The following is a 27,496-nucleotide window of genomic DNA, read 5'->3' on the forward strand; positions in this document are numbered from 1 at the left end:
GGGCATTTTTGTCATATAACATTCATGGTGATGCAAACTTAATTAACGGCCCAGATCTTGCACAAAATTGGGTGCTCGGTCTGGGGCTCTGGCCGAACTCAGGTCTCTGCTATGTGTAATTATTATGGGATGTACTCGGGCCTGGTTTTACTCCATGTGTCTATCTTTGATAAACATTGGCCTGGACCGAACGCATGATGAACACTAATCGGACCGTCCGTCCCATAAGATCAATCGGCTAACTTTTGAATAGTCAAATGAATATTGGCCTACGTACGGATACGCATGATAACTAATGGTTCGGTGAAATCTAGAGAATGGAAAACATACAAATTTACACTTCAACAGAAGCCTAGGAGGAATTACAGGTTCCGATGCATCCAAACGTGAACAGTATCCCAATGCACCCATTGCATACAAGTGGGGCACATGGTTCGTCCATCCAGACAATTGATCCTCACCATATATGGGGGAATGATCCAAAATTCTATCAATCTAATCTGTCCATTTCTATGGACCATTGATGCCATTTTATCTTTACCGTCTATTTGTACCACACTCATGGAGTGGTTATAAGCCACTAATTAAAGTTTATTTATTTATTTAAACGGCTGAAACCAGGATCCATAAGATCAACGGTTTGGAATCACCGAAACCATGGGCCCACTTATAAGACTGGCCCATTGGGACACTAAGATGCATCATGCATCAGGACTCTATGATTCCTCGTCTATATAAGCCTACAGACAGACTAGCTGTTTGACATTGATGGGATAAACTTCGGACTTACGGTTAGAACCGTAAGCCTTCTTTGCTATCCACTTGTTAACGGCGTCCGTTGGATGAAGTCCGTCAAAGAACACGTAAGAGGCCCTGTCCCCGCACGTGCGGCCACCTCTCTCGCACATTACCCCTCCACTCGTTTTGTTTGAAGATCTCTCGCAACAGGCCTTTCTTGTCTCCTTGAATCCTGAAAACCACCACATCCACCGTTCGTTCTTAGTGTCCAGGTTTTGATAGTCATCAGATTAAAGGTACAAAATCATATGTTAGGAGCATGTCTATACATGGTTTTACTTGGTGTAATCCACCTGATGGTTAGATGAGGCTGATTATTTCACTAGGTCATCCTTATCATAGGGCAAAACTATTGGAAGGGTTGGATTTCGTATCAACTTAATAAGTTAGAATGTATTCATTGGATGGATTATAACATGAAATCCAACCGGTTGGACTTGAGACCTCTTTATTTCAACGCTGGGCATTTATGCGTCTTCAAGGTTGCGGTGTTCGTCGGGAAGCGGATTGCGTCCTACCGCCCTGGACGGAAATCGGTCCAGGCAGGGGCTTTGTGGGGCCCACCATGATGTATGGTTTTATCTAAGCTGTTCATCCCTTTTTTCCAGATTATTTTATAGTGTGAGCCAAATATGAGATTGATCCACTGCTCAAGTGGACCACACCACAGGAAGCAGCAGAAATAATGCCTATGTGGGTTGAAACTTTCCTACGGCCCACCGTGATGTTTATTTGCCATCCAACATGTTCATTAGGTCACATGGACATGGATGAAGGGATAAAAAAAATTCGGCTTGATCCAAAACTTCTGTGGCCTCCAATAAAATTTTAACGGTCTAAGTTCAATATCCACCGTGTGGTCCACTTGAGCCTTGAATCTGTCTCATTTTTGGGATGATAGCCTAAAATGATCTAAAAATATATATTAACAGAGTTGATAAAACTCTCCATGCACCACGTGGGTTTTCAGCTTGTACGAATGGGGGTTATGGTTTATAATCCAGACCATTGGCGTATTGGGTCCCTCAATAGAATGATCCCAAACTACCAACCTACCAGATCATTCATCATGACTACTAATAAGTGGGCCCCACTTGTACAAACTCATATCCAATCATCATACCATTGAATATGAATATCCTGCAGTGGAAGGTCCTATGATGCTGAAATGCAAGGATGCAAATTTCGGGGTGGAAACTCGAATGCATTTCCACATAAAGAATGTATTTGAGTTGTAAGTGAGGCCATGCAAACGTCCCAATTTGTAGAAAAATGTATCTTTATCACTTTTCATATTCTTTGAAAGTCCTTTTATTTTTCCATCTGCGCCAAAAGCCTAATAAATCAATTTTCCATTTCCATCCCTAATTAGTCAATTGACATTTAATGCAAGGTCATGATTAGCTTAAAATTTTAGGAGGACATGAAAGGGCCTCCAACCACTTGGGCTCATTTATATGCCCAAACTTTTCAAAGATTCCTGACCAGTTATGAAGGCACTGAATATCAGTGCTTCTAGATTTTGTACCATACATGTTTGACTGGTAACCGAATTTTTATTTGACAAGATTATCATAACATCTTAACCATCTAACAAATGGGTCGTTTTCTCATTTAGTAAGATTTGCAGTTGGTTTTTGTCTTTTAGTGATTGGTTGCATGCCACTAACTAAAGGGTTGGAATTGGCTGGCATTGAGATTTTCGAGTCATGTCCCAATAACTATTGAAAACACATAATAGATAGTTATGGTATCATAGAAAAATATTTACAATTACATTGTAAGTAGAAGAAAAATGGTTAAACAAAAAATTAAAGGACAAACAGAAAATAAGAGATAAAAAGCACATATTTATGTAGTTCGGTAATATAAGTACGTAGTCATATATAATATAATTCTTTCTTCTTCAAAAAAATAATAAATATCAAGAGATTCATTTATGCCATATATTCTTCTTCTTTACTAAAATAATAAATATTCGAAGATCCATATATATGCCATGTATTCAAAATGATACGGAGGCACAAATAATGTGGTGCTTCTAAAGGCATGAAAACTACTTTCAACACTAAGGGCCTAATGGTGTTCCACTTTAAATAAAATGAGTGCTTCTAATTTTATTTAATTATAATTATGTATATGAAATTAATTTTTTTAGTAGTGATTAAACTAATTTATGTAAACTACAATCACTATTTTTTAATATGAAATTGATGTTAATTAAAAGAGAACTTATAACCCACAACCACCTACAACACCTAATATGTACAAGGCTCTTTTAGCCATTGGTCTCATTAAATGCACCAACAATCATGCACCTACACTACTTATTGTGGTACAAGGCTTTTTAGCCATTGACTCGTTAAATGGGGGAAGTAAAAATAAAATAAAATAATAATAATACATAATCAATGAATGCATCCAATGGCTGAAAAAGCCCATATCACATAATACAATATAAAAAGGCTGGTTGTTAATGGGTTATTTTGAGGCCAACATCCACGTAAGAATAACTTCTCTAAAGAGAAGATTTCTGCATACAAAATCAAGTATGAAATTCAGGATCTTTAGACACACTGGGTTTAGAGCTAGAGTGGTGTGGTAGCCTATAGGTGCAATTAGTTCTCTAACTAAAATGAGATTAACTCGTTTTTCAGTGGGACCCAAACATGCCACAGTAATTTAATATCTATGTCAGCACGGAATTAATATCTACAGCTACACTTTTGGATAAGTACATTCATTTTTTTCCATACTTTAGAAGGAGAATAAAGGGTGCATCTATCACATTAGGGTTTGTTGAGAACTCCAATCCTAATCTTAACCTGATTAAGCAAGGAATGCCTCTCATTGGATTGTGGATGTTTACACCCACCAATTTGATAGCTACACCCTTTTCAGCTATCAACAGCACAAGTTATACCGTTGATGGTAAGTATGACATATAGTGACAAATCTTGTTCTTAACATGACTCCGAGATTTTTCTCATTCCAATATTATTGGAAAAATCTCACTGACAATAAAATATTAAAAAATATTTATGACAATTCAATTAATATATTTAAATTTTTTTGAACATGGGTAAAAAAAATAATTAATTAAAGTTTTAAATAATATTTAAAATTTTGATAACTTGGCACAAAATTTAAACACTGCTGAGATTTTGAAAATCTCAATGAGCGATAATATCATTTGATAAATTTTCTATGAAAAATCACGAGAATTTTAAAATCTTGGAGTTATTTATCACAATGGTGCAGACAAGTGTTTTTAGTAGCAAAATGATCTTGTCAGAAGAGTTGATGCCAACTGACCCAATAATACCATTACAGTCTTGTATGGTCCGTGTAGATGTGATAGATGATATGACACTAAAAATTATTTAAGATTGCATACATGGAATACCAGTAATTTACATTAAATGGTCCAAGTTATGGGCCCCACCTTAGATCTATCATGAACCAAAAATCGCGGTTATTTAATTATTTGATTGTCAGGTTGGTGGGCATACATCAGACAGATAATGGTCATAGTCAATAATAGGGTTCTATAAATTGGAAGGAATATTCAACCAATCTTATTTGAGGACCCTAAGGTGTGTTTGGTTGCAATGAATACCATAAAATATCATGAAATATTTCATCAAATAAAATTGATTAATCAAGAAATATCATGAAATTCGTGATTTATGGTGAACTAATTAAAAACATCCTCAGCAAAAATGGTTCCACAATTTAATTAGTTTAATCTAAGTTAATGCCAGTGCTGCAAGAATATCTAACAAACCACCCTCAATGCAATCAAGCAATAATGTGATGGGTGGGACCAACCACATGAGTTTGATGTGACACATCTAAGTCGACTGAGACTCGGCCAAGTAAGAGGTGGTTGGATACCATGAGTTACTCTCAACTCAAGCAAGTCAAGCAAATTGAGCCCCAAATGAGTTGCATGAGTTGGGGCTTAAGATGCTTAAGCCTCAACTCATGCAACTCATGACAAGGGTTAGGGTTAAATGAGCCAGGTTGAGTCACCCAATCTTTTAATCGTGATTTCATGCGGATATTAAAGAGGTAAAAGAGACCATAATCATGGCGGTGATGATGATGATGATAATGGTTACCTTTGGAGATGGGATTATCAATAATGTCTTTGATAATCTTGTAGGAGTTGACAAAAACCAGGTTAGATGCTGGCATTTGGGTTTTGATATCATCGACCAACAACTTCAACCGTTGGTTGAAGAGAAGTGCAGCCTCGTTGAATGGCTCGAAACAGCTACCATTGCCTATCGACTCTCTCACCGTAGGAATGCAACCCATCACTTGAACCGATAGCACCACGAATTTTCTACCTCCCAGTCCGTACAACCACTGCACAAATCAAAATGATAGTGGATCATCATTCCATGAGTGGGCCAGCATATTGCCATTGGATCCACCGTTGACAGGCACATGTGTTATGGATCTGTGTCATTCATCACGTAGGATAGAGTCCAATATTTTCCTTTAAAAAAAATAAATAAATTATTTTTTGGTATATGGCGTGGTCACAGTGGATGCCGCCTAATGGACGGCTTGGATCCCTAATATGTTGGCCATATTACATTGGACCAGGCCCCACATGAGAGCTTTCACGTGGATCCGCATTCTATCAACTGGCTGGGTACTTTTAAATCTCCACCGTCCATCTACTGAAACTTGTCATATTTAATCACAGTTTAAAAATCACACCGATCGGTTGGTCCCTTCCATCATACGGGTGATCTTCAATCCTACCAGCGGAGAGGGATCTCACAGTATCCCAAATTCCACGTGTCTCACGTTAGGATTTCCCAGCACATGAGCTGATATTTGTGTTTTCCCTTCTTCATCCAGGATGACAAATAAACATTATGGTGGGCCGTAAGAAAGTTGTGGTACACTTGAGCGTTTGATCTGCTTCATCCCTGGGGTCATACCTTAAAATGAGCTGGAAAATGAATGCACAGCATAGAAATAAAACAAATACATCAAGGTGGGTCCTACAGTGCCAACACCGTTTAGCTGGGTTGTTTCACCCTCTTTGGTTATCATAACAGCGATATGGTCTTTTAGGAGGCAGTTTGCTTTGACTTGCACACCACGCAATCCTCTACTCTTACCTTGGGATATAAAAGTTAGATGGGTCTCATTTAATGTGCATTAATATAGACGTTTATATTTTGCAGGAACATCTTTGTGTGGTTCAAGTGGAATTTAATAGTTTTATAGTAATAAAAGGCCAATCTTGTTGCATTCATAGGGCGCGGATTTGATACTGACGGTCAGTAACCAAATTGCTATTAATATGACATCACCAAGCTCTGTGAACCCCACCATGATACATGTGTTGTATCCATGCCATCTAACCATTTTTAGAGACCGTTTTACGGCATTACAAAGAGAATGAGATAGATCTAAAGTTCAAGCGTGTACCCCACCATAGAAAATAGTGGAGACAGTGTCATCCACCTTTCAAAACTTCCTAAGGGGTCACAGTAGTTTTTAATTAAGTTGGATGGTATTGGAAGGGATTGGAAGTCAAATCCCGGGATTGGCCTGGCGTGCCAAACAGAGTCCGCGATCTAATCCCAATCCCATGTATCTCAAGACAATCCGTTGACAACACCATCATTACATTTAAATCCCATCAAATCCACACTAATCCTTCAAATTTGCCTATGACGTGTTTGGTGTGAGGGATTAGAAGGGATGAGAAGGTTTAATACAGGGATGGGCCGGGCGCGCCAAACAGACTGGATATAGCAATCCAGGGATATATCAATCCCATGGATCTCCAGACAATCCACCGACAACACCATCATTACCTAGAAATACATGCTATCCACTCTAATACCATTCAACCCCTTCCAATCCACCCGGCCAAACGGGCCCTAAGGGGTCACAGTAGTTTTTAATTAAGTTGATATTTTTGTTTTCATTTCATTTATCTCTATTTTAACTTATTAATAGGTTGGATCTCAAAAATATATTATGGTGGACTTTATAAATGTGTCAACGGTGGGTGTGACTGCTCTCACGGTTTTCTGTGGTGGGCCCTCCTGAAATTTAGATCTATCTCTTTCTCTTTGTAACGCCAGGAAACGATCTATACGAATGATTATATGGTATGGATACAACACATGGTTAGGTCCACGTGCTTGGTACCGTTACTTTAGTAATGATTTGCTACTGGCCTTGTCAGTATCCAATCGGCACCCGCATTCATATCATGTGCAGGAAAATCTTACCTTAGTCGCTATCTTGTAGCATTCATGTCATGTTTGGCAAATGTTACCCCGGGATACGTGGAGTTCGGGACCTTGACGGTAATAAAAAGGACGCGGATTGCGCCTGACCCTTGCCTGTGGGTGAGGGGACCGTGACATATCTATTTATTCACGATGTCTATTTCTTCTTTCATATCATTTTAATATATGAGAATAACAATGGGTCAGATTCAATGCTTAAGGGCTTGTTTGGGCGGTGGGATCAAAAGGGATTAGGAGGATGGGATTCAAAAAACACAATTATTATCCATGGCAGGGATTGTTCCCTGTTATCATGAGATAAGATTAATGCCATGCTTTGTTGATAATACGGTGGTATATTGAATGGATATACCCATCATCATTTGAAATTATTGAAAATAACACACGATGTTATATCTAAACTGTTCAATTTTTTTATAATCTCATTTTATGGCATGGGTCTAGAAATGAGGTAGATCCAAAACTTATGTAGCCCAAAAGAAGGGATTGAATGGTACTAGGGTGGATGGCATGGATTTCTAGGTAATGATGGTGATGTCAGTGTATTGTCTTGAGATCTATGGGATTGCTCTATGCCTTGAATGCTATATCCAGTCTGTTTGGCACGCCTGGCCAATCCCGAGATTAAACCTTCCAATCCCTCAAACCAAATGCGTCCCAGGCAAATTTGAACGGATTAGGGTGGATTGGTTGGGATTTAAAGGTAATGATGGTGTTGTCAGTGGATTATCTTAAGATCCATGGGATTCGGATCAAATCACCAACTTTGTTTGGCACGCCCGGCCAATCTCGAGATTTAATTACCAATCCCTTCCAATCGAACCGGCCAAACGGGCCCTAAGTGGACTACCCCATATGACTATTGCATTTAATGCAACTCAAGCACATTATTTGGTGTAATCTAATCGAGCTTTGGATCCGCCTCAATTTTGTGCACATGTCAAAATGTTGTGAGAGTAGGGATAGGCAATGTAGATAAACCAGATGCATAACAATGAACCCAATCTTATAAATGCCCATTTATGGTTAGACCTAAGCGAGGAAGGAAGCAATCCACGTGACTTTTATTAGGAAATGGATTGCGTCCTACTTCAGCAAATCTCTAGCCACAAACATGCAATTCTATGGGTGAGTCTACCGTGATGTATTTGTTTATCCATATCATTCAAATTCTCATCTCAAATATTGTATAAAAATGAGATAGATCTAATAATCAAGTAGACCACACCAAATAAAAAGTTTAGTTGCTTGAACTGCATAAAGCATTTATTTAAGTTGTATTAGATGCAAAGTCATATGTGCGTTAGATCTGCTTATTTTTGTGTTCATATCTTAAGGGCCTGTTTGGCCGGGCGAATTGGAAGGGATTGGAAGGCAAATCCTAGGATTGGCTTGGCGTGCCAAACGGACATGAGATTCCGATCCCAGGATATAGCAATGCCGTGGGAATGTCGGCAATCCACTGACATCATCATCATTATCTTAAAATCCATCCAATCCACCCTAATCCCATTCAATTTTGCCTTGGATGTGTTTAGTTCGACGAATTGGTAGGGATTGGAAGGTGCAATCCCAGGATTGGACGGGCAGGCTAAACAGACTTGGTGATCTAATCCCGGAATATAGCAATCCCATGGATTTTGCAGCAATCCACTGACACAACCATCATTATCTTGAAAGTGATGTAATCCACCCTAATACCATTCAATCCATTTGTATCTGCCCGGCCAAACATGCCCTTGTTTGGTCGGGCGCTGGATATAGGATAAAGACGTTTCATGAGGGTTATACCGTTTACATCCCATCCCCTTTTTTGTTTGGGACGGCTGGATAAAACCCATTCCACCACACCCTCGTAAACAACGCTTGGATTCCGCCAATCCCGAGATATAGGTTTTCACCCCTGTGTAGGGCCCACCAAGATATCAATGAGATTTCTACTCCTTCCATCATTTTCACCTGCCTACATTCATTTATGAAGTTGTTTTGAGGCAACTATAAAGTAGTGAGTAGGGCACACCATGAGAAGCAGTGGATATGCAAACCCATCCATTTGTGACCATCCAAACACCCTACTGGATATCCCATGGGCTATCCCAAACCCATGGGATCGGTTCGGCCAAACGCACCCTAAGGGCCTGTTTGGCCAGGCAGATTAGAAGGGATTAGAAGGGATTGGAAGATAGATCCCGGGATTGGTCAGGCGTGCCAAACAGACACGGGATCCTGATCACGGGATATAGCAATCCCATGGATCTTAAGACAATCCACTGACATCACCATCATTACCTTTAAATCCCATCCAATCCACCCTAATCCCTTCAAAATTGCCTGGGACGTGTTTGGTTCAAGGGATTGAAAGGGATTGGAAAGGTTTAATCCTGGGATTGGTCGGGCATGCCAAACAGACCCGATATAGCAATCCCTGTATACAGCAATCCCATAGATCTTGCATCAATCCACTGACGCAGCTATCATTACCTTGAAATCCGTGCAATCCACTCTAATACCATCCAATCCCATCCAACCTGCTTGGCGAAACAGGGAAACGGATTGGCTACTCCCCCTGACACCAGCCCCGTGGCTGGTGGTCGGTGCTCTGTAGGCCCCACCATGATGTATGTGTTTCATCCATTCCGTTCATCAATTTTTGCAGATAATTTTAGGGTTTGATCCAAAAAATGAGAGGGATATAAATCTCAGGCGGACCACACCACATGAAAACAATAGTGATTGGATATCCACCATTAAAATCCTTCCAGGGCGCACTGTATTGTTTATTTGACATCCAATCTGTTGATTAGGTCATAAAGTCCCAGATGAAGGGAAGAAACAAATATCAACTTGATCCAAAACTTTTATGGCCCCCAAAAGGTTTTTAATGGTTGAAACTCATTAAACACTATGCCCTGTAACGTGGTACACTTGAGATTTGGATATACCTCATTTTTGGTCTTGTACAGTAAAATTATCTGTAAAAATAGATGGACGGCATGGATGAAACACATACATCATTGTGGGGCCCACAGAGCACGACCACTAGCCATTGGCTGGTGTCAGGGGGAGTAGCCAATCTGTGTCCGCCAAACAGGCCCTAAAATGACTTGGGGAAATAAATAAACGACGGACATAGAGAAGCAAATGCATAATGGTGGGTCGTAGGGCTGTTCACGAGCCAAGCTAGCTCGAAAAACTCACTCGACTCGGCTCGAGTTAGCTCGAATTGACTCGGCTTGAATGGTCGATTCGGGTTGAGTCAAGCTAATTATTTGAAGCTCGAGTTGAGTTCGAGCCGAGTTCAACTAGGGGGCATTTCAACTTGACTCGACTTGAAGCACGAACTTGAGCTCGACTCAGCTCCATTAATAAATATATTAAAGTTGTGGGGAATGCGGAAAAAGTTGAAGTGGGATCTTTTTGCTTTCACCCCAATAGTGAAGAGTTTGATGTTGGTGTTGACGATCTCTTGAATCCAAAATGGTATATTGTATGGAGCACTCACATGAATAGACATATTCTTCCTGAATATGTTGTGAGTTACAAGTCCTCAAATCATCTGCAAGGTAACAGAAACTGCGCTTTTGTCTGAGCAGCAACAATACAGGTGGGTCCCACTTTTTTGTGGTCCCAGGTCTGTTCAAAATCCTATCCATTGGAAAGTATGGCCTTGATGATGGGTAATTCAAACCATACAATTGAGGATGCTTTTGGCCCATGGTTCTTCTATCATAAGGCCTACCCAGATGGATTTTCTGGATTGCTGAAAAATAGACTACACCCTGTTTTGATTGTCGGGCCAAATCAAAAATAAATTTCGCTTGGTAGAGCATCATGTAAAATGCATCTTTAAAATTTTTTTATTTAGCTTCTCTTCTGAATCAATGGAGGAGGATCAAGAATAGAATCTATTACTCTCTCACCCAACAAGCTCGAGCTTGACTAGAGGTAAACTCGACTTGACTCGACAACTTTGGCAAACAAGCGAAGCTTTAATGTTGAGCTCGAGGCCAAGCTCGAGCTTGAACTTGAGTACAGCATGGACAAGCCCACCTCGGCTCGACTCGGCTCGATGCCCACCCCTAGTGGTGCGGCCCATAGAGCTAGGCAATCCGCGTCCATTTAATTACGGTGAGAGCCACCGAATTCAACGTATCCCATGTACATGACATGACATGAATCCAACAAGATAATCTTTTATAACAATAGACTACCAAATTTCACGTGTCCAACGGTAACAATTCCCTGCAAATGATATCAACATCTACATCAAATACACAATAAATGGGACTTCCATGTCCCAAGGGTAGGTACGCCGTTGCGTCCTCCGGGCGGGCAGGCAGGGCTCTGTGGGGTCACGATGTAAGTTTTTTATCCACGTCGTTCATTATTTTTCTCCGATCATTTTAACGTATGATCCTAAAAAATAAAGCATGTAAACAGCTCTAGTGGACCACACCAAAGGAAGCTTCACTGATAATGACATCCACCGTTGAAACCTTTCTAACGGCCACTGTGATGTTTTTTTTACCATCCAACCTATTAATAAGATCACGTAGACATGGATGAAGTGAAGAAACAAATATTAGCTTGATCCGAAACTTCTCCAACTCCCATAAAGTTTTTAATGGTGTACGTTCAATCCCCACCTTGTGGTCCAATTAATCTCTGGACCTGTCTAATTTTTCGGATCACATGTTAATGTGATATGAGAAAAACGATGAACGGCGTGGATAAAACACTTACGTCACGGTGGGCCCCACAGAGCCCTGACCGGACGGGTAGGACGCAATCCGCGTCCCAAGGGAAGAGTATTGCGTGGTGTGCCTCACACCACCGACCTCAGTGGTGTGTTGACGTCACCAAGTTCCGTGAAGCCCACTATGACGTATGTGTTATATCCCAACGGTCCCCAATCCATGTCCATTTGTGAGAGATCCGAGCTTTCCAAAAGGTGGGCCACAATGTACAAAGGAATGGATTAAAAAAATATATATTTTAACCATCCACCTAAGGAGTAAAGCGACGTGAGATTTCAAGGACAGAAGATGTAAAGGATGTGGCCCACCTGCGGAAAGTTCAGATCTCGAACTCGTGTGCTGGTGATGGCACGTGTAATGTATTATTACCTTGAGCTGTTTAGAGAAGGAGGCAATGAGGGTGTTTGTGAAATCTTGCAAGCTCATCTGGTGGTTAGCCCCAGTAGATGAGAAGTAATTCAACAGATAATCATTCCCACCCGTCCCCAACACAAATAGAGATTTGGAGAGGTGAGATGAGAGCTGTCGATGTGTGTGGCCCAGCTGAAGACGCAAATCAGGTATTGTTATCTTCTGAAAGTTCCAGATCTGTTGGTTCAAGCTTATCACTCCACCCTGAAAAACGCAATGTCGATATGCTAATCATCTATCCTTCCATGCATAAAACAAATAGAAGAACGTTAAGATGGTGATGAGTTTAAGTGTTTTGCCTATATCGTGATCGTTGATCGTTAGCATGTGTTGGCCCATATGGGCCCACACGCATCAGATGATCGCAGCTGGGCCCCCAAAATGATGTATTTATTATATCCACACCGTTCATCCATTTGTCGAAATCATTTTAGGGCATTAGCCAAAAAAATGAATCGTATCCAAAGCTCAAGTGGATAAGACCACAAATACCAGCTGGGATAATGCTTTCACACTTAAAACGTTTGTAATAACATTTATTTTCCATCAAATATCTTCGTAAGGTTACAGAGACCTGGATAGAGAGGAAAAACAAATATTATATTGATCCAAAACTTCTAACCACAAAAGAGTTTCAATGGTAGAAGTTCAATCCCCATTACTTTTCGCATTATGGTCTACTTGAGCTTTAGATCTGTTTTATTTTTGGACTCAAATCTTACATTGAGCTCGCCAAATGGATAGATCTTTGGATATAACATGTACCTTGTGATGTGACCCAGAGAGAGAGAGAGAGAGAGAGAGAGGCAATGGGCTTACAGTAACAGGCCCGGTTTGGTCCAATATACCGGACCCGCCTGACGCGTAATTCACACCATGAACGATCTTCTTCCCCTTAGTAGTTGGGTCTGTGAAGGGAGGCAAGAACCCAGGAAGCTTCAAGAGCTCTCCCAACACGTCGATCGGATTCCGTCCGTTGGAGAACCTGCCAGAGGGACCCAGTAGGAAATCTATCCCATATGGCAAGTAATCCGCCCTTGTACTTGAATTCCTCACGTAATTGTTGTTCCCATTGTCCACCAAAGAGCTCCCAAACACAAACATCCCTTTAATATTCTCTCCATTCCTTCCCTTACATCTCCCCAACGCTCCCAAACAATATATCAGCGTCAAGGCAATCACCATATGCTTTCGATTTCTCATTTCCTGATCTTCGTTTTCTGGGATTTGGGTGTCTTTGGGATTTCAAAGAGGGGTTTGGATTTCTTAGGATTTTTTTTTTTCCGAATGTAAGGAGAGTGTGTGCCAGTTTTATAAATGGCGCATTCTTGGGGAAGCGGATCGGCTGGTGTACCACGTACCACCAACCTAGTTGGTGTGGGTACGTGTCGTGCGAAGACTAGCGCCGACGCTTGTAGGAAGGAAGCGGATTGGCTGGCGTACCTCACACCAGCTATATAGCTGCTGTATTGACGTCGGTAAGTTTTGTGGGTATGATCATGAGGTATGTGTTATATCCAAACCGTTCATCCATTTTGTGAGCTTGTCTTAAGGCTTGAAACGAAAAATAAAAAAGATCTAACTATCAAGGGGACCACACTGCAAAAAGCAGTGGGGGATTGAATGTCTACCATTGAAACCCTTTTTGGGGTCACGGAAGTTTTGGATCAATACGAAAATTTGTTTTTACTCTTAATTTAGGTCTTTGTCACATTATGAACAGATTGAATGGAAAATAAACATTATGGTGGGCTTTACGAATTGTTTAACATTAAAAATTATTATCTCCACTGCTATTTATAGAGTGGTCCAGATGATTTATGGATATAATTTATTTTTTGAATAATGCTTTAAAATAATCTCTAAAAATAGATGAACAGTATAGATATAATAAATACATCAATGTAAGGCCTATGTAACTTTGATTTCCTTTGAGCCTTTCATACAACTCGGAGCTCGAGGATCGTCATTGCTTGTCTTCGCAAACGCACCTACAGCAGCTATTTAGCTAGTGTGGGGTACACCAGCCCATCCGCTTCCTCGTAGGAACGGTTCAAAGGAGATCAAAGTTACATGGGTCTCACAATAAAATGTTTGTCATATATACACTGTTCATCTTTTGCCCATATCATTTTAGATCTTGATCTCAAAATGAGTAATTTCCTAGGTTCCAAGGGACCCACCACAATGATTCTCACCGTTAAAACATTCACAGAGCCAACCAGTGCGTTTACCTTCCATCCAATCTCTTCGTATGTCTAACACAGACCTTGACGAAGGGTAAAAAATAATTTTATGTGACCCCAAAAGGGTTTCAATGGTAGACGTTTAATCCCCACTGCTTTTTGCAGCGTGGTCCACTTAACTTTTGGATCTGTCTTATTTTTCAGTTAAATCCTTATGACGAGCTCACCAAGTTAAAGGACGGTTTGGATATAACTCATACCTCATGATGGAACCCACAGAATATCGTGACGTCAACACACCGGCCACATCGGCCAATCCGCTTCCTATTCATGCCCGCTGAGATATGACAGTAGCATTTACGTAACGAATACGGATCCTCAGTTTGCGCCAAGCTGGTGGTCGCGGTCCAATTGGACCGTATGATGGTGGAATGCATCGATTTTGAGTCCAGATCCTCTGTTGGCGAAAAGCATGACTTTTCTGGTTTCCTGTATCATCATCATTGGTACATGTCAGTAAGCAATGACGGTGTGCATTGATACTGTCCAATTAGATTACAACAAATAGGTCAATTAGCGGATTGCGTACTGAGTAACTCAAGTACGGTAAGCGTACTGAGTAAACTCCGTGGGCCCCAGTGTCATTCATGCATTATATCCACTCCGTCCATCTCTTTTAACACATAATTTTAGGGCTTTATGCCAAAAATAGAGTATATACAAACCTCAAATGGACCACACCACCGGAAACAGTGTGAATTGAACATTTACCGTTGAAATATTCTTGGGGACAACAGAAGTTTTAGATCAAGCTGATATTTGTGTTTTCCCTTCATCCATGTCTTTCTGATATTATGAACAGGTTGGATGACAAATAAACATCACTGGGAGCCTTAGAAAGTTTTCAACGGTTGAAATCAATACATCCACTTTTTCCAGTGGTACGGTCCACTTGTGGTTTGTATATGCATCAATTTTGGTTTGAACCCATAAAATGATCTGTTAAAACGAATGGACGGCGTGGATAAACCACATGCATTCGCGGTGGGTCCAACTGAGTTTACTTAGTACGATAAGAGCGTACTGAGTAACTCAATACGCCATCCGATTTCTTGAAACACAAGCAGGGGATCCGTATTCTATTTTGCAACTCTGACTGAGACGGACCAATGAATATACAGTAAAGGACGAAAAAAGCAAGAAAGTCAGTGCTTTTGGCAAACGGAGGATCCGGACTCGTAATGAATGGGGACGGCTTTGTGGTCGTTGAATGAGTTTACAAATATGAGTTTACCAATGTAGATAGAGTGGGCGCGTTATTAAGAAGGATGGGTGTACATATCTGGTCATGTGCGGACTGGAATCACCTATAGCAACGGTTATAGTAAGTGCGAGCAACACCTAGCTCTGTGGGGTCCGTCGTGTTGTCTTTTTGACATCCACCCCACCCACCAGCTTACATAACTCATTATCACCGTACATAACAAAAACTAGGCCAAAAGACTCAGGTGGGCCACACTACTTGAACATTGTAAAATCACTACTATAATCTATAAATTCACTGGTTGTGACCCATATGAGTTTTACATTGGTATGATTTTTTGGATTCTTCCTCATCGGAGGTTGTCTACCCAAATGAACGGGTCAGATGGCATATATACAACCCTAAGATGGTCGGCATCCCCATCCTTTCTGATCTTTTGGTGTGGCCCATTTGAGTATTTGATCCACCTGATTTTGAGTCTCAAATAATAAAATGAGGGTTTTCAATTGATGGACGGAGTGGATTTTACAAGTACACTAAAATGGGTCCACAGATCTAGGTTGTTGCACACTCTTTCTACAACAGGTGTTGTATTGGACGCAGTTACTTTGGTGGATCAGGTTGACAGAGGCTTAGTAACTTGGGATGAAAGGTCAACTTTTCTGACGAAATATTAAATGAGGAGCAGTTCATTGTTGGAGGTTTGGGACGCGGATTTCCTGCGCTGGAAGTTACTGCTCTGGAAACTTTGGCGTATATTGTGATGTTTTTAATAAATCTATCCTACTCATCTATTATTATTTTTTTTATAGATTATTTTAAGACTTTAACAAAAATTGGGAAGCAAGCAAGTTTAAAGTGGGCCGCACTAAATTAAAAAATAGGCAGGGAGATTCCCATCATTGAAACTTTTTTGAGTCGGTGATGTTTACACGCCATTACCCATCCATACCGGTCATAACATCATTCCTATTGGGATGAGCGAGAAACATAAATATTAATTTGATTCAAAACTTACGTGGCTTTACAAATATTTCAACCGGAAAAGTTCCATCCTCATGTCATGTTTTAGGCCCAATTTTGACTTGAATCTACTTAATTTTCAGTTCATGTGTTAAAGTGAGCTCAAAAAATGAATGATGCAGTATATTTGTCACCAACATCATGGTGTATTACAACTAATTTTTCTTGTGTAAGAACCTCATGTCAAAGACTTTCTTAGGAAATCTGCATGCTTAGGTTTGTGTGAGTTCCATGCTTTTTAGTCAATTTGAACCTTTAACTTACCTTAATTTTTTTTGTCAGAATATAACTTGGTCGAAAACTCCTATAACTCTCAAAATATTTTCAATGGTGGGAATTCAATCCATACATTTTTGGTTTACTTAAACCTTTAACCTCTCTTATTTTTTGGTTTATAACCTAAAATAATATGGTAAAATAGATGGAGAGTGTGGATAAAACTCATACATCATGGTAGGCACCATAGAAGCTTGCCTAGATAGATTATTAGTTGGGTGGGAGCAGGACGCAGTAAGCTTCCTCACTCATGAAGAAAGCACGTATTAAAGTTTTAAAAAGATTAGGATTCAAGTTAGAAACGTGCAGACATGTACGTGACTACATACTCATGAGAAACGATGTAGGAGCTTTTCCCATACTACGGCCTTAATATAACAAGTGTCATCCGCTGCCAGCTTACGAAGTAACTCCCTTAAAAAATTAGAGTGGCTTGTTTGCCATGAGCAACAAAACACGTGAAAATCAAACCCTTTTGTCAGGTTCACTGCACAAATACGAATGCTAATTCAAGAAGAGATGCCAGCCGTTGGTATAGGGAGGTCTCAGTGCATGTGTCCAACGCTACAGCGTACAAGTCGGGCACGAAGTTTAATCGGTGAGCAACGTGTGCACAATATATGACCATGTGCTAGTGTCCAACGCTAAGATAAAGCTTAAAGGCTAATCATACTGGGTGAGTTATTTGCTACTCAGACTACGGATGACACTTGATACGCATTCACTTTGAACTTGTAGAAGTAGACATGGCATACAATAACTTAAATTAAACTGAATAACTTAACTGTCCACCGTTACTGTCATTGTCATTGTCAGTACTATTGAATTAAATGCACTGGGTAAGGATGTGACCCAATTAAATTGCAACAAACAAAAATGTAGTGGTGGCCTGGTGGGTCAGTGGACCCTCTTCAAACGAGCTGCGAGTCGAGAAAAAGCTCACTAGGCAAATACAAATGGTAATCCACCGAGAGATCCAAGGCGTCCATAGGGTGGTCCCCACCTTACATACGTCCAACACCAGAGATCGGGATCAAAGGTCAGTCATCTTGAGCAATTCATGGAACCATGTGCAGGCAATGGTACCAATGTGGTAGTGTTTTAATTAGGATGTACGATTAAACCGTCTCCAACCATAAACGGTTCGGAGTATAAAATCTATTCCCATATGGATTTTTTTTGCAAGTTGCATGTGATTCGATCCTCGAGGATGGACCCACTTCCATTTTCTCAGAATATAATAGATTGGAAGATCCTGGCCACTGAATATTTGACCTCTATTCTCTTCAACGAGGTTGCTGCGTTTTCTTTGTTAGCCATCTATTGGTAGGCCGTGAACGGAAGGAATTTAGATTTTACTTTCAGCATGTTTTTGGCGCATGTGATCTCGAGAAATCTGGAAAATGGACGGTTAAGAGAAAAGGATAATCATCCTGATTGGACACGTGGCATATCTCATCACTGGATCTCTTATTTATTTATTTATTATTATTATTTTAAAGGCCATCTATCCATCCACTGGATGCACTTGATGAGCGGCTTTGATCTTGCATACCTGGCACTTGCGAGTGTCAGGAAAATTGTACTCGCTCTAGTTCAGTTTACTCTCGTTGAGACCGCGTGTCCAATTAACGCTGGACATTTTGTCACGTCGACGCATATTGCTAACACGTGGAGTTGTTGCCATCACTCGTCAGAGATTTCATTGGGACGCGGATTACGTCCTGCCCGTAGGGAACGGATTGGCTACTCGGACTGGTGTCGGTGCTCTGTGGGCCCCACCATGATGTATGTACTTCATCCATTCCGTTCATTAATTTTCACATATCATTTTAAGGCTTTACTAGAAAAATTATAAGAATATAAATCTCAAGTGGACCACACCATACGAAAAAATAGTGATTAGATATCCACCATTAAAATCCTCCTAAGGCCCACTGTACTGTTTATTTGACATCCAATATGTTGATTAGGTCATACGGACCCAGATGAAGGGAAAAAACAAAGATCAGTTTGATCCAAAATTTTTATGGCTCCCAAAAAGTTTTTAATGGTCGAAATTCATTCAACACTGTTTCCTGTAATGTGGTCCACTTGAGATTGGGATATATCTCAACTTTTCCTCTCATGCAATAAAATGATCTATAAAAATATATGGACGGCATGGATGAAACACATACATCATGTTGGGGCCCACAGAGCACCGACCACCAGGCCTTGGCTGGTGGCAGGGGGAGTAGCCAATCCGTTTCCCTGCCCGTGGGCTCTTTGGGTCCCACCGTGATGTATATATTTTATCCACACCATTCATCCATTTTTCCGGATCATTTTAGGGTATGAGCCCTTAAATGAAGCAGATCCAAGGTGCAAGTGGACCAAAGTGGGGGATTGAAAGCCCACCATTAAAAATTTCTTGCGAGCTGCAGAAGTTTTTGATCCAGCCGTATTTGTGTTTTTCCTTCGTACAGGTCCATGTGACCATATGCACAGGTTGAATGGCAAATAAATATCACGGTGGGCCCTAGGAAGTTTCTACTGTGGGTCACCGCTGCTCCCTGTGGTGGTGTGGTCCACTTGAGCGTTAGATCTGCCTTATTTTTCGGCTCATACTCTAAAATGATCTGGCAAAATGAACGGACGGGTTGGATAAAATATATACATCACGGTGGGGCAGGACGCAATCCGCGTCCATTATATTGGCGAAGTAGTCATCTAGTCACCTGGTGCATGGAAACCAGAACCAGTGCATTATAGTTATAATGGCTGACCTCAAAATGTTAAACTGATCGGATGATCTAGTCCATCCATAAGACATGTCCAATCACATATATATAGAGAGAGAGCCATCCTATTGCTGATATTTTGGCACATTAGCAGTCAGCAGATGAAGAGTACACTGGACCTAATGAACGGTAGATAAGTGATGCCGATGCCAACTAATCCAACTACAACTATGCGCATGGAAAGGTTTCCATGCGCAGTTCGTTAGTTCTATTTGATTTCATACTAGCTCTGTGGGGCCCACCAGGATGTATGTGTTTTATCCACGCTGTTCATCCGTTCTGCGAGCTCATTTTAGGCATAAGCCGGAAAATGAGGCACATCTAAAGGTCACATAGACCACACCAAAGGAAATAATGGGGATTAAATACCTACCATTAGAGACTTCCTGAGGCCACAGAAGTTTTGAATCAAGCTGAATTTTGTGTTTTCCCTCGCCCAAATAATCTGTGTGACCTTATAAATAAGTTGATGGCAAACAAATATCACGGTGGGCTTTCGAAAGGTTTTCAGGTTGAGCGTAAGTATCCCCACTGTTTTCTGTGGTGTGGTCCACTTGAGCATTGGATCTGCCTCAATTTTAAGCTCATCCCTTAAAATTAGCTGGAAAAATGTATGGACGGCGTGGATAAAATATATACATCACGGTGAACCCCAAAGAGCTGGGTTCTGATTAGGAATATTAGACCGGCGCTCGATGCAGGCAATCCCCTCCGAATGCGCGGGACTCTATTTGTCGCCTAAAACGTGAGGTAAGTGAGCACTAAACCTTCCAAACGGGCCTTAATTAGAGGTGGGCATCCAGTCGAGTTGGACCGGATTGGGTCCTCGAGCCGAATTTTGAAGCAACTGATCCAACTCGATTTGATCGGGACATATTCCGGATCAACTGACTCGATCTGACCTGATGCATTGCTGGCCTGACCTAAACCGAGTCCGACTCGGTCAGAAAAACGGGTTAGGTACAGTTTGAATTGGGGCCAACTTCGTAGGGAGGGATTGGATTGTGATGAAATCGGATTGCCTACTGAGTTACCCAGTACGCTCTTATCGTACTAAGTAAACTTTGTTGGGCCCGCCATGAATGTATCTGGTATGTCCATATTGTCCATCTGTTTTTTCGTATTATTTTAGTGGTTGATACCAAATTTAAGCATACCCAAATATCAAGTGGACTATGCCATTGCAAGCAGTTGGAATAATGACTTCCATAATTGAAACCTTTCTAGGGCCCACAGTGTTGTTTATTTCTCATCCAACCTGTTCATAAGATCACATAGACATGGATGAAAGATAAAAACGAATACAAGCTTGATCCAAAACTTCTGTGGCCCCCAAGAAATTTTCAACTAACACCGTCTCCTCTGGTGTGGTCCACTTAATGTTTCGATATACTTCATTTTTAGGATTAAGACATAAAATTATCTTTTAAAATGGATGGATGGAGTGGATAAAAAACATAAATCACGGTGGACCTCACAGAGTTTACTCAATACGCTCACGGTAAATAAGTAATTATTACTTTTTCACCTTGTTTGAAAATATGAGAGTAATTCCACCTTGAAAATTGAAATAAAAGTATTGACTTAAATATGTGGACCCCACTGTAATGTATAATGTATATGATATATCCACACCATCCATCCATTTTGTTAGAACATTTTGAAGCATGAACTAAAAATGAGGTAGATCCAACACTCAAATGGCCCACAAAAGGAAACAGTTGCCTTAATTTGTCCACCATTGAAAATTATTTTCTTCACTGGGCCTACATTGAGGTTTTTTCATCATCTAACCCATTTATAGGGTCACACAGGTGTGGATAAGGGGAAAATACAAATATCAGCTTGATCTAAAACTTTTAAGGGCCCTAAGAAGTTTTTAATGGTAGGCATTCGATTCCCGTTGGTTCTTGTGGTGTTGTCCACTTGACCTTTTGTAATACTCTGTTTCTTTTAAATGGTGGGTTCCACCGTTAACCCACCGTTGCATATGTTTAATGAAGGATGTATGTTGACTGTATTAGCACATAAACATGGGATAGATTAAGCCAAAACGCAGAGCTGATTCCGGGATAAGTGAATAAAGCAAGCGGAAGACTTATAGTAAAATATGTGTACAAGTGTAAACCCCGAATTACATATACAAGACAGATCGTATGAAAGTGTTATTTAACAAAATTATAAGTATCAAGTTACATCATTTGAGTTCCCAAAAATAATCCCAAAGATCCCACGCATCAGATCGAGGCTCGCTAGAACCCGTCTCAAAAACCGCATATAAGAGAAGGCAGCCTCATCATCATCTCCCGCTCTGCCTCCGAAGTCGCATCCACATCTGCAACATCGGAGCCTAAGATAGAGTCCGGTGGGTGTTTAACACCGCCTTAAATGTGGGAGTGAGTGATCAACTCAGTGGAACAATAAGGCATCGGTTAACATGTTATCGATTCAATCAAACAGTAATGATAAACTCAGCAATATGGACCTTTATATTGTCCCACCAATAAGACCTCTTCATATCCTCGATACATCTTCGTGCTACCTGGATGCATCGCAAGTTTAGAACTATGGGCTAACTCGAGAACCTCACGCCTCAAGTCAGGGATGTCAGGAACACATAACCGACCACGAAAACGTAGGCTCCCATCATAACTAACACTCCAGTCGGAGTTCTCATCCGTACCAACCCGCCGCCTCATCTTCACCAAAAGCTCATCATCTGCCTCGAGCCGCAACGATCCTCTCGTCGATAGCGGGCCGTACACGAATGTGTGCGATAACCTCATACGGCTCAACCACCGTAAGCTTCGCTCAAAATCACGCACGAACTCCAACATATCCCACTCGCTATCATCGGCGGAGCCGCAAACTCAATAGCCTTCTTGCGACTCAACGCATCCGCCACAAGGTTCGCCTTATCGGGATGGTAAGAAACATCGAACTTGAAGTCCTTCAATGTTTCCATCCATCTGCTGCCTCATATTCAAATCACGCTGCGTGAAAATATACTTAAGGCTCTTGTGGTCGCAAAAGAGCTCGAACTCCTCACCATAGAGGTAATGTCTCCAAAGCTTTAATGCGAAGATGACTTGCTAATTCCAGGTCATGCGTAGGGTAAAACTCTTCGTGTTTCCTCAACTGATGCGAAGCATAAGCAATCACCCTGTCCTTCTGCATAAGGACACAACCCAGGCCAATGCGAGAGGCGTCGGTATATATAATATACTTAACCCCTTGCTCTGGCAATACTAGCACAGGGGCGGACGTCAACTTGTCCTTCAGCTCCTGAACTAACTCCGCTTGCTCACTCCAAGCAAACTTCAAATCCTTCCGTGTCACCGCGACAACGGTTTGGCAATCTTCGAGAAGTCCGAATAAAGCGTCGATAGTAGCCTGCAAGACCCGGAAAACTCCTTACCTCAGTAAAACCAGGCTGCTTCACTGCAACTACCTTGGCAAGGTCGACGGCTATTCCTTCCTTGGACACCACATATCCCAGAACTTGACTTCCTCTTTCCGGAAATCACACTTCTTGAACTGTGCGAAAAGTTGATGCTCCCTAAGAGTATCCAAAATCGCTCTTAAGTGCTCCTCGTGCTCTGCCGCCGAATAAACCAAGATGTCATCGATAAACACAATGACGAATCGGAACAGAAATGGCCAAACACCCTGTTCATCGATCCATGAACACGGCCGGTGCGTTCGTCGACCGAACGACATCACAAGGAACTCATAATGACCGGTTGGTCCTAAAAGCGGTCTTACGCACGTCCCCATCCTTCGACGCGAATCGATGATACCTGATCGCAGATCAACCTTCGAAAAGTACCGTGCCCCCTTCAACTGATCAAACAGATCATCAATCCTGGGCAAAGGGTACTTATTCTTCACAGTTACCAGATTCAGCCTGCGATAATCAATACACAATCGCAAGGAACCATCCTTCTTCTTCATAAATAGAACAGGTGCTCCCCAAGGAGACACACTGGGCCGAATAAAACCCAATTCTAGCAAACCATCTATCTGCTTCCTTAACTCCTTCATTTCACTCGGAGGCATACGATAGGTGGGTAAAGAAATGGGCGCCGCACCAGGCATAAGATCGATAGCAAAATCAATCTCACGCTGAGGAGGTAATCCAGGAATTGACTCAAACACATCTTCAAACTCCTGAACTACCAGCGTACTAACCAACACCGATTCGGCCGAACTCTCTAACAGAGAAGAATAAAAATCAATACGAAGAGGGTAACTGACCTGAACTGGGAAAGTAACAGTCTCGCCCTTAGGTCCATGGATCGTCACTGATCTAGCTTCACAATCAATCTCAGCTCACATCCTCGTGAGCCAATCCATACCCATAATAACACCATAGTGATAAAGGGGTGCGACTAAGAAAGCCAACATGCATTCCATTAATCAAAATCGTCGCAATACAAGTAGTGCAGCAATACATGAATCACGACTAGGAAGGCATGAAAACAACAACATCTAACACTTCAAACAACCACAGCAACTACAACAACCACAAACAACTACCACAACTACAACACTCCAACTACAAGCCAACAATGGCTACACATAGAAAGAAGACCACAAACAAAGCAAAAGACGGCCACGACGACAGCTACTCGTCAGAATCAGGAGATGGAGGCGGAGCACCCTTATCCTGCAAGCAACACAGGATAGACTTCAGAGTCCGAGACACCTTCTTAAACTTATGTTTAACAAGGCCTCGAAGATCAACCATATCCTGGCATAAAGCAGCCTGCCCTTCTTCAAACCGTGGAAGACGGGCATCTCTGACAATCTGCTCTGCACCCTGCTCTAGCGCCACAGGAGGAGAGCTATCACTCGAATCCTGTGCCTCATCTCCTTCCTCGTCTTGCTCTGGTTCTTCTTCAGACTCCGCACCACCTTCAGAATAACTCTCTTCATATCACTCTCAGACCCGGCCTCACCCTCCGAGGCAAGCCGACCGAACCAACCTCCATCGGCTTAAGAGTCCTTAGATTGATATAACGAACAGAACCGGCTTCTCGGCTCCAAGCCTATAGCCAAACTCATGTGCAATCCTCGCAAATGAGGCGGCCAAAAGGAGCGACTCGGTCCTTCTACTCGAACGAGCGATGAGAATAATTTGGAGCAGACGTACGTCGGCACACACAACTTCACTTCTTGCCACTCGATATAGGAAATCCACCATCAGCGCGTCACTGTGGTTGCTCCACCTTGGATATACATTGAACGTAAAGATGTGGTGAAGCAAACGGAAGTCGTCTGTCATGTGAGAAGCCAAAAGACTCCTATTCGGCTACCATTCAACCAGACGACCACACAAGGATCGGGTGCGACGATCCATCTCGCGCACACTGTCCACATTCTTCTCGCTGGCATGCACTTCACCAAGTGGCACCCTCAGAAGTCGGGATATCAAAGCAACATTGACAATACCAACTCGACCGCTGCCACAAGGAATCTTAAACTGCAGAGGCTCCAGCGAAGGCTCCAGAATGTTGGCATAGAAGGCCCGAACAGTGCTAGCATTCACGCGATACTCACCTTCGAACAAGGGACCCCAACCAGCCCCTTCTAGGCGCTCCAACAAGAAGAACTCACCAAAGAGCCGCAGGTCAACATGAGCCTCAAAAAGACTCTACGCCCTTCATAGACTCCATGCGACAACTCCGCCAACAAAGTCCTACTGACGGGAGCTCGAAGATCAAGGTCCCGCTTCGTCTGGAACTTGCGTGTGGCGGACGTCCTAGCGGAGGCTCCTCTCGGCCTCCGTGCACGGGTTGGGCGGCTCGGCCCGGCTTTATCCACGGGCGCTCTCTTCTTCTCCATCAAGGAAAGAAGGGAAGAAATGGAAAAGATGGCTGTCACAATCTCAAAGAGGGCCATGAGAAATGAGAGAAAGAGAGAAATAGGAATATGGTGAAGCTTCCACACAACTATTAGCCAAATAGGGAAAGCAAGGGCTCAAATGAGAAAGAAGAAAGGAGAAATCAGCAATGGAAAGGAAGATTTGAAGATGGGGTGATGGGTTTACACGAAAAATGGAGGAAGATGAAGATTTGAGAGAGATTTGAGAGGGTTTGGAGAGGGTTTTGAAGAAAGAGAGAGCTTGGGAGTGGGTTTTGTGAAGGAAATAGATAAAAGGAAGGGATAAAAAGGGAAAACCGTGGAGAGGTGGGCCACATTAGGCCTAGGAACGATCGGCCTGCGTCGGCCTCGTTGAGTTGGCGATAACATCGCCGGTCTCTGACATATCGGCGATGCCTCGCTGTTTTGGCGAGGCCCTCCGGTCCCCCATGGTCCAAAACATGTGGTCCCCCTTGGGTCCCACAAAAATGCCCCGATTGACCCCTTGCATAGTTTGACGCCTATTGGGTCATTCTGAAGAAATCTGATTCAAATAGTGATTTCTTGAAGGTTTAAAGGTGAAAAGGGGAAGATAGACCGTCTAAACTCCTTAATAGAGGGTCTAGGAAAGGTTTCGGTTCGCTGTGTTGATCAGGTTAGAGTACAGACTCGATCTCGGTGAAGGTTTTCAAGAAACTTTCGCCGATAGAAGCTACTGAGCACAAACACAAAGCGATGATAGACCGCACCCAATACACTAAAGTGAAGACAATGTGCGGTGTGTGACCATAACCCAGTCCGGTTTAATCCGAGATCATGCTTTGATACCAACTTGTAACGCCCGAAATTCGGGGTCGAGCATAACTCGGCTCCCGAGTTCCAAAACATCTCTTATGCAACATATTTAATGAAGGATGTATGTTGTGTATTAGTGCATAAAACATGGAATAGATTAAGCCAAAACACAGATATGATTCAGGAAATGTGAATAAGCAAGCGGAAGACTTATAGTAAAATATGTGTACAAGTGTAAACCCCGAATTACATATACAAGCTAGATCGTATGAAAGTGTTATTTAACAAAATTATAAGTATCAAGTTACATCATTTGAGTTCCCAAAATAATCCCAAAGATCTCGCGCATCAATCGAGGCTCGCTAGAACCCGTCTCAAAAACCGCATATAAGAGAAGGCACTCATCATCATCCAGCCTCCGCTCGCCTCGAAGTCGCATCCACATCTCGCAACATCGAGCCTAAGACAGAGTCTCGGTGGATGTTTAACACCGCTCCGTAAACGTGGGAGTGAGTGATCAACTCAATGGAACAATAAGGCACTGGGTTAACATGTTATCAGCTCAATCAAACAAGAATGATAAAGCAGACAATTAAATAAATTCTAAGTACTCTTATTAATGCAAGGATGTATGCAATATGATGCGTGCCCTCACGCGTACACCCTTAGCGTCTTCATCTTACGTTACGCATGACATCGCCTCAAAGTGCGCCACATCTACAAAGCACATGCAAATGCGGTGTATGGATATGATTACCAAGTTGTTATTAGTCCATTTCACACAACAGATTGGGAAGCTAAGATACCTTCTTCATATCACCATCCAAACAGTGATCCATACTAGGGTCGCCAATCCTAGACATCTCATACGATCATATGTTTGAGGTCGTAGCAAAGGGCTCGTCATCAATCAATGCACGCCTTTCATGCCCTTACTACCACAGTCGGCTCGTCACCTCATTGCGGTATCCGGTATGCTCGAGGTCACTACAGAGGGCTCATCACCAATCAATGTAGGCCGACAAAGACGAATATAGTGTCCCAT

The 27,496-nt window shown here is 41.9% G+C and overlaps 1 protein-coding gene across 1 annotated transcript; it reads right to left on the bottom strand.

Annotated features, from left to right (window-relative positions):
• Nucleotides 1–220: 220 nt before the first annotated feature.
• Nucleotides 221–13,552, bottom strand: LOC131222879 (GDSL esterase/lipase At1g29670-like). The gene is made up of 4 exons (XM_058218114.1): nt 13,079–13,552; nt 12,218–12,463; nt 4,923–5,172; nt 221–970 (listed from the first exon to the last, which is right to left on the bottom strand). The coding sequence occupies exons 1-4, from the start codon at nt 13,460–13,462 to the stop codon at nt 741–743; spliced, it is 1,110 nt and encodes a 369-aa protein (XP_058074097.1). The 5' UTR covers nt 13,463–13,552; the 3' UTR covers nt 221–740.
• Nucleotides 13,553–27,496: the final 13,944 nt, after the last annotated feature.

The sequence above is a fragment of the Magnolia sinica genome, chromosome 13 (genome assembly GCF_029962835.1).
Source record: "Magnolia sinica isolate HGM2019 chromosome 13, MsV1, whole genome shotgun sequence".
Taxonomy (NCBI): domain Eukaryota; kingdom Viridiplantae; phylum Streptophyta; class Magnoliopsida; order Magnoliales; family Magnoliaceae; genus Magnolia; species Magnolia sinica.

Coding starts and splice junctions, on each gene's coding strand:
- LOC131222879 (XM_058218114.1), bottom strand. CDS start 13,462: ATGAGAAATCGAAAGCATATGGTGATTGCCTTGACGCTGATATATTGT. Junction 12,464..13,078: donor ACCAAACCGGGCCTGTTACT/GTAAGCCCATTG, acceptor TGCGTTTTTCAG/GGTGGAGTGATAAGCTTGAA. Junction 5,173..12,217: donor CCTTCTCTAAACAGCTCAAG/GTAATAATACAT, acceptor TGATTTGTGCAG/TGGTTGTACGGACTGGGAGG.